General features: G+C 40.2%; 1 protein-coding gene across 1 annotated transcript; it reads right to left on the minus strand.

Moving 5' to 3' along the window:
• Window positions 1-3,727: 3,727 nt before the first annotated feature.
• LOC110875997 lies at window positions 3,728-5,525 on the minus strand. Its single transcript, XM_022124182.1, has 2 exons — window positions 5,164-5,525; window positions 3,728-5,072 (listed from the first exon to the last, which is right to left on the minus strand). The coding sequence occupies exons 1-2, from the start codon at window positions 5,523-5,525 to the stop codon at window positions 3,728-3,730; spliced, it is 1,707 nt and encodes a 568-aa protein (XP_021979874.1).
• Between the last annotated feature and the right edge of the window lie 3,686 nt (window positions 5,526-9,211).

A 9,211-nucleotide genomic window follows, 5' to 3' on the forward strand; every position in this document is an offset into this window, starting at 1 on the left:
TTCCTCCCTACACATTATCAAATACACTGTGTGGACTATGCAAGGAATTACGTAATTATGGACGCGTACATAATTATGAAATTCAGTGCACGGAAACCACAATAGGATTTATCATGTGTAAGAACTGATAGTGGCAACAATAACGGAATGTGAACAATGTAATGGAGGTACGGTGGACGCACCAATGGCACTTCATATACTTGTATATAAGTGTCCCTCTTACACTGCAAGCATAATGTTATTAAAGTTACTAGAAGTTCAGAACCCAACCAGTATTGTCTTATCTTTCCGACTTCATGTTTCGAGCTCTCACAAGTTTCCTCTGATTAAATTTCGGGACGAAATTTCCTGAAGTAGGGGAGACTGTGACATCTGTGCCTCCAAGACCATCGAACAAATACCAAATCAATGAAATATTGTATTTCATACTTGGAATTTGTATAAATATGTGTATCGTTTACACATATCAATTCTCGTTCGATTTCAAGCTCTAAATCGCTTTCTGGAAGGTTATACGCGATCTGATGCGTAAATATAACCAGTTTAATGCAACAAACACTCCGGAATAGTGACATAGGTTTAACATACCTTAAATAACCTTCACATAACTTAGAAATAAGTTTTGGATGGTTTGGTGTGTCGAAAACAAGTTTGTTCAATCGCAAGGACTATTTGTGTCCAACTGCGAAACTATACCGATTCGTATGGTGTCGAACAGTCCGGAACTTGATCATAAGTTAAACATACCATATATAACCTAAAAATGGCTTAGAAATAAGCTTTGATAGGTTCGGTGTGCGAAAACATGCTTATATGATCTTACAGGGACTAAAAGTGTCAAAAACGGCGTAAGTTTGCATTTTCGCGCGTATCTTACGTTCTGGACACATCTGGACATCCAAAATTTTTGTACACACTAAAATATTTTTATTTTGGTGATCGCCATGCAAAAATTCTATTCGTCGCTTAATTTGGATCGATTTTGCGTTCGTTACGACTTCCGTCGTAATTAACCGAACAACGCGATTGTACGATCAAACGAACCGACATCTGAGATATTTTTGAGCATGTTTTGAGTCCCCTATACTTTAACTTCATTTTAGAGCCTTGAAATGAGGTTAACGGGGTTTAAACGCATCGAAAAAGGCTTTAAACACGTGCAGGGACCATTTCTGTCATTTTTGAAACTTTGCTGAATCAGACACATGGTAGCGTAGCGCGACCACCCCCTGCCTATGCCGTCGCGCTACGCGAGCATCACATCTGGGCAGAAAGTTTGTTTTCAGCAACAGTTTGTAAATTCAGGGGCCAATCTTGCAATTTCTTTGTGTGGTAACCAAGTTACCACCTCTCCAAGGCTTTGCACCTGCTCCTAACACTTGTATGGATGAGATTTATTGCTTAATGGCTAAACAAACCACTTGTGATGATCTTGTTCATCACCAACAAGTATAAATAGCCAAGCCATCCATTGTTTCATTTGCTCATTCCTCATTTCCTCCCTTCTTATCTGCTTTGGTGCTCTCTTAACTGATTTGGGACTTGTCTTCTTTGTAGAAAAGATAGCAAGGACTATTGTGAGCCTTCTTTCATTCTTTTTCTTACTTTTTCCTTATATAGTGCAGAAAGTCAAACAGTTTGGCCAACAGTTTGACTTTCGGTTTTGACCATCAATTGGTCAAGTCAAAGTTCAATTGAACTTTGAAACGTGATTGTAATCACGATAGTTATAATCCTTCGTGATTATAGCCGCTGATTACCACGTTAGCTAGTTCTAGTGTCGAGTCAAAGTTTTGGTCAAAATGCGTTTTAGCACGCATTTTGCCTCGGAACTACTTTAGGGTATCAAAACACTTTGTTTTGATACCAAATCAGTAGGTTAGACATGTTTTGACATGTCTAACTCGACACTATTAGATTGTGCTTGTTTAGGGTCGTAAGATAAGCGGTCTAAACAACCGCTTATACTTCCGAACCCGACCCGTTTGGTCGATCTTTGGATCCGACCAAGCTTAGTTAGTGATCATAATTGCATAGGGAATAACCACTGAGGTTATACCTTATGATCACGTAGGATCGGTTAATCATTTGCTAGTTAGCTTGTATGCCCATAGGAAATGACCAAAATGCCCTTTTGAAGCTAAAATCCGTAATTTGACTATGTGAACATATTTTTGACTTGTAATCTGATTTAGTAACATGTTTAGGGATAATTGGGCATGTAAGACTTGGCATAGCACATAGATTACCGTCCGAACATAGTTATACGCTAACGACGCATTATAGTGGATTATGTTACCATAATGGGTCGAAACGGGTCAAAAGCACTTAGGTAGGCCTTTCAATCAGAATGTTGGGACTATTAAATCATACCATATGAGTTTAATTACTCATTTGATTTATAGGACCTCATTCTATCCTATCTCCCGATTTAGGTGTCGATTTATTTATCTAGCAATCCGATACTAGGTACCACTTGATTCCTTGATTGCCCGTGCATCGATAGTTCACAAAATCAAGGATACCCTACAATCTCAAGTGAGTACATAGTTCCCCTATTTTATTGTTTTCAATTGTTTTGGGGTGATTCATATGTACAAAACGAATTTCAAGGTTTAAACGAGGATTTCAAAAACGATGGTTTATACTAAACTAATTTTCAAAAAGGTGAACAAGACTTGTTGGTTGTATTTACATAACGAATGACATTCATTAGCTCTGATCAAGCCGACCAGTATTAGGTTATGGTACCATAGGATCTGACAAATCCCGTTATCAGACTACACCCATGGTTATGTGTGGGGGTTATGTAGGTAACGACCGAACCTGATAATTGTTAACTTACCCTTTGGTGGTTTGTTAATACGAAACGAGAAACGAGTTAAACGAGTCACGAAGGTTTGAATGTTGTTAACGAGACGACCAAAAGTATTTTTCACTATTAAAACGAATACGATTTTGGGTCGAGTTAAACGATTTGAAACGAGATACACGATTTGAAACGAGATAAACGAATTAAACGATTGGCTTTGGGTAGTGATTAGATAATGGAACGAGTGTAGTATGCTAGAATCATGGTAGATACGCCGCTGGTACTTCTTATATATAAGTGATTCTATCATATTACATTGCGTGTCATTATTTAGTTCACTTGGGAAAACGATTTGAAACGATATCACACAACGAGGTTATCGAAACGATATAAACCATACGAGTTTTATTAACGAGCTTTTACGAGATGTTTCCAAATTATTTTACTAAAACAAATGTTTTTGGGTTAAGACTCATGGCTACGAGATTTTATAAACTATAACCAATTTGATTTGAGTAGGTTAATTATGTTGCAATACACTTTTCAAAACGAGGTTTGTATTTTTGACTCTTGTAGTCTAACGAGGTACTGCAACATATAAACGAGCCATGAATCCAATACTCCCACAAAACCTATGTACTCGCCAGCATTTCTTTGCTGACTTTATTTTTTTTTTACATATGTTTCAGGTGATATTGTTTGATGTTGCTTGCTAGGAAGCTTGTGTCACATAGGACCTGGACGAGGCCTTAGTGATTTAAAAACAGTTATAAACAATATGTAGTTAGTTTGTTTTGATTTAAAGACAATGTACATTACATAATAATTCAATAAAACAAAACATTTGGTTACCATGGTTGTGAAACAATAATTCTGTTGCAACACTCCTCGACGTTTCCGCCACGGTTTGTTGTTTTAACGTGGTCGGGGTGTGACAAACATCGCCTTTTTAACCTCATCAGAAGTAACCGGCCGAACCATATGAATAGCCACATCCCTCTCTAATCTTTTAGTAAATAAATCAGGAGTTGGCGCAAGAGACGTCTTACCCGGGCAGCCTAAGAAGTGCTCGTAATGGTCAACAAAAGCTCCCGAAACCATATCATTTGAAAATTCATTCCCTCGAACATCCCGAATGATCTCAATACGGCTATAATGAATTCTATTTTTTAGCGACGAGTGGAAATAAGCCGTATTCATATCCCCAGTCACAAGCCAATCCACTTTAGCCTTTTGCTTCAAAAACCGCTCTTCATCTAATAACACAGCCTGAAAATCCCTCCGAGTAGTGGCTTCCGCTTCCCGCAAAGTAATACTATTCGGATCTTTATCCATATCACACTGAATTTTATCAAGCTTATCTCTTAACTCTACCACTTTTTTGTGCAAGTTTCCTTGCTGGTAAAGTAAACCGCGCAACAGGGATTTTAAGAGACGAAGCTTTTTTACAACCGAAAATTGATACACACCTTCAATTGACATACCCCAAACCTTCTCCACCAGTGGTAAAAATCCAGGTTTGTATGTCAGAAAATTTGCAAATTTAAAAGGCCGGTGCTTACTTTTTTTAGTATCCGGGAAATTAACAACACACGAACAATGATCCGATAACCGAGAAGGATGAAACACCGCAACAGCGCTCGGATACTTATCAATAAAGTGAGAATTTCCCATAACTCTATCTATCTTCTTCATCAAGCCAATCCCTTTTTTTGGGTTCTGGTTCCACGTGAAATGGATACCAGTACGTTTTATATCTACCATTTCAATATCATCAACACATTCTTGAAACTCCTTCATGCTCAGAGATACCGAGGAACACCCCATCGATTTATCTTCAAGGTTCAACGCCGAGTTAAAATCACCTAGGATGACCCACGGCTCATTAGAAACAAAGTTCTTATGCATAGAAAGATGTTTCCACAACTCCCTCCGACTGATATAATAGTTTGCTGCATAAATTATCGAGTAGAAAATCAATTTTTTCGTCTTTTTAAATATCAGTTGAAGATGCATAACCTGATCTGTCTCCGAAAGCACCATAACATCAAATATAGACGGATTCCAACCAACAATAATACGTGTCCCTTTAACACACCGGCCCCCATTCGACGTCCAATGCCACCACCGAAAAATAGACTTACACACTTTAGGAAGATTACTCACCTCCACATGAGATTCAAGAATAGCACATAAACTCAACTTCCAATCCTTTATTGCATGGCGAACCTCCGTTTGTTTAATGGGGCGGTTCAAACCCCTAATATTCCATGACGCGAGACTAACCATTAAGCACCGATGAAGAAGGAGTGTTTGCCCCTTTTAAAGTATCAAAATTGATAGTTCCTTGCCTCAGAAAACCATCCATCTCATAACCATCCGCCTCATTAAAATCATCAACAAGCTCATCATCATCCAAATTAACTTGGGCCGCTGAAGGCCTACCCCCCTCCACCTCCTCATTTACGCTTGGATCATTTAGGACATCAAAGGGATTAGAAGACTGAAATTTTGGCGAGGATTTAACCGGTTCTTCTTTCTTTTTAGACACAACAGGTCTATATTCAAACTTTTGCTTAGGCTTATTAACCGGGAAACCAGTTTTCCTAGCAATCTTTTTACTATGCACCCCTGTGTACCCATCATCATCAACAACCGGATTGCTCTTCGGACGTCTAGTTTGAGATTGCTGCCTACTACCCTTCTCAAGCATGCTAGCATTAGTTTGTTTCAAACCTAAGGGCGGGCAATATCATCTGAATGACCAAAGACGCAACAATGAGCACAACGAAGAGGGTACCATTCATATTCAACAGACATGGATTCTTTGATAAAACCATCCCCCTCCAGAACCGGGATTGCCATTGTTATTTCCTCTGTAAGCACTTTCTCAGCTGACACCTCAATTAGGGCTCTCGCATAACTACTACGACCCCACATATCCATGCACATCGACGTGGTATATGAATCCAAGAGTTTCGGTTCTCCTATAGTAGTGGCTAACATGCTAAGACCATCTTCCGTATACGCAGCAATGGGAACATCATGAATTTTAACCCAGATTTGAACTTTCTTAACCTCCTTTTTCTCTAGTTTAGTGGTCGGGGTCCAGATATTAAGAAAAAGCGGCGGCGATCGAATAATCCACGGACCATCCTCAAGAACCCTCATCATTCCTGCCTCCTCCGCAAACTTGAAGAAAAAATACCTGTTAGAGTTCATCATGGACTTCATAATCCCATACTTTTTCCAATTATTACGAACAAAGTACTCCACAACCGGGTACGCCACACGATCCCCAAGGAAGTAACCAAATAAGGTATTCGCCATTTTATCTTGAACCATACGCACCGATTCCCGCGGTAGAACAACATCACAACCATCATGCACTGTATCACTAGCTAGGGTACGAAACTTCAGCTTAGCAGGATTTTTCATAATTAATGAATCGGCATAAGATTTAGGTTTCGGAATATTACTATTATCCACTTTAGTCCCCGAACTCGACCCTTCACAACCCGAAGCTTGCACATCCGGCTTCAACAAATTACTTGTTTCCCGGCCGTTAACTTCATCCTTATTCGGCTGCTCAAGATTCTGACCAGGTTTCATATTCTCCACCATAACCGGCTCCGTAACCTTCAACAATTCATCAATCATGTTAATTTTCCTCGGCTCCAATTGCACACTCTGAACGGTACCCCTACGAGGAAGACGAGTATTGCCATCTATCTTTAAAGGCTTATTCGCAAAACCCTTACCCAAGATGGGAGCTTTACCACGATCATGCACTTCCCTACCACCCGACTTTGGACGATCAGATTTTTCAGATTCAACTTCTCTCACCATTAAACAAAAAGCCGATCAACCATGCACACAAAACAAGAAGACACCAATCCGCAAAGAACAAAGCCGCCAATAAGAAACCCTAATCCTTTAACCCTAGTTCCAATCCTCAACCCTTAACCGATTAAACCAGCGAATCAATCTAGCTAAGTTAAACTCAGTTAAACGCAATCAATATCAACCAGTTTAATAAATCAGAGAATCAAATCAGAAATCTAAGGCGGCGATTTGAAAGAAAAACAGAAAAAAACCCTAATTTTGGATTGATCCCTAATGCTAACGAGTTCGTTATAGAGTTTTGATAAACAAACCTCCAATCACAGACTGTTATGCATAAGATCACAAAGAAAAATCAGGATTTCATGATGAACAAGGAAAAATCGCCCAAGGAGAGAGAGCTAGGGTTTGGTGTTTATTATAAACGATTTATACATGGTATGGTTAGCTAAGGAGGGTTACTGCTAGATCATGTGAATGGGTAGGGCGATTAAGGCCATCAATCCTCGTTGTAGGACCGAGGGGCATGAGTGATAGATCTATTTGGGTGTAGCGAGCCCCACCCGTGAGTTCGTCGAGTGGACCATGTGGTGACTATGTCTTACAGTCTGAGGCCCGGTGCAAGTCTGCTAGGTTTGTGTCTTCCTGCATCACTTCACACATATCAATGGTCTTGCAAACCATTGGTTATCTCTTTTTCCTTATTGCTACATACTAGGGACTTACATACATACTTACAATGTTTCAAAGGTTTATACATGCACATAAACGAACACATGAGCTCGCTCAACTTTTGTTGATGTTTTTCAAACTACATGTATTTCAGGGAAATTGTAAAGTAGATCTGGCGGGCGTTGGAAGTTTTTATGCTGCGTTAAGAATAAAGCTGTCATCCATGGTCTTGAGTTTGGCTAGTGTGTCTTATTCCTGGACGAGACACGTCTTCCGAACCTTGGTGTTATTCAATATCTTTTGACGAGTCCTTAATGAACTCGTAAACAATTTGTACGATTTGTAAAACTTGAAATTGAAGTCTACGTTTTAAAACGATGTTGTTATGTTTTAAACTTATTTAATGGATGACAAACCTATGGTTTTATCATATAGTTGATGTTATGATTGAATGCAATGATATTAAGAAAGTCACACCATAATCACGCTTCCGCGAAAGTCAGGGTGTGACAGCTTGGTATCAGAGCTTCGATCGTAGCGAACTAGGATTCTTTCTCGAGTCTAGACTACGATCATTAGGGCTCTCACGAAAAATGTTTTATAACATGTTTTCATTGCATACACAAAAACGTCCAGATCCAGGGAACAAACATTTTTACAAACAAAAGACACAAATCACATTTCAAAGAACTCGTTTATAGTTCAGTCTTAGAGACTGGGGAGGTTCAGTCTTAGAGACTTGGGAGGTTCAGTGTTAGAGACTAGGGAGGTTCAGTCTTAGAGACTGGGGAGGTCCAATCTTAGAGACTGGAGAGGTTCAGTCTTAGAGACTTGGGAGGTTTAGTCTTAGAGACTGGGGAAATTGAGTCTGAGAGACTGGGAGTTTAATCTGAGAGACTGGGTGATTAGTCTGAGAGACTGGGTGTTTAGTCTGAGAGACTGGGTGATTAGTTTGAGAGACTGGGTGTTTAGTCTGAGAGACTGGGTGTTTAGTCTGAGAGACTGGGTGTTTAGTCTGGGAGACTAGTTGGTTTAGCCTGGGAGACTAGGTGGGTTAGTCTGGGAGACTAGGAAGGTTAGAAAGTTTCATAATGTGAATACATGATTACATGATGAATTGCCCTTGTTTGCAATATACTAATTATTACTATGAATATACATGCCATGATTAATATGTACTGGCACACATGACACCTTCCTCAGAAAGCGAGTTGTCGGACGTTGACGACCCTATGGCCACCGCCCCAAATAATGAGATTGCACCTGCGCCGGAGATGTTTACGATGGACATTGAGAGTGACCCTGACATGCTGACCAAGGGCGAGGACGACTTGCAACCGTTCGCACTAGTTATCCCGATGGTGAGCACACCATGGCTCCGATCCTCGACAACGCACCTCCTGTGGACATTCCTTCCGAAGGTTGGCTACTCGACGAATAGTTGATGATGACGTTGACATGTTTATTGATGGTCCTCCTGATGACGCCCATAATGATGGAAAGATAGACGAGAACGTTATTACGAATTTCACTTCTGAGACCCCTGTTATCAAGCTATCCTCTAATTCTAGTATACACTCGATTTCAAACTCCTTTGAGTCTGCGACAATTTCAGCTCTACAGACGGTCAGGTCACCGCTTTTTGCTACTAACTCAGACGACGTCGCCGCCATGACTGCTGCACTAACACCTGCTTGAGGTCACATATCCTTACACGACCCAGAATCTGCTCCTGAGCTAGCTTCTGCACCTATTTTGGGTCAGCCTGATGATGCGCCTAATAATCTTGAGCCGATTCCTGATCCTAACCATGTTTCTTTTGGTTTGCCAGACAATGCATCCCTTATACCTGACCCAGTACCTGCACCTGATGATCTTCTCTTT

This window comes from Helianthus annuus, chromosome 9 (assembly GCF_002127325.2).
Source record: "Helianthus annuus cultivar XRQ/B chromosome 9, HanXRQr2.0-SUNRISE, whole genome shotgun sequence".
Classification (NCBI taxonomy): domain Eukaryota; kingdom Viridiplantae; phylum Streptophyta; class Magnoliopsida; order Asterales; family Asteraceae; genus Helianthus; species Helianthus annuus.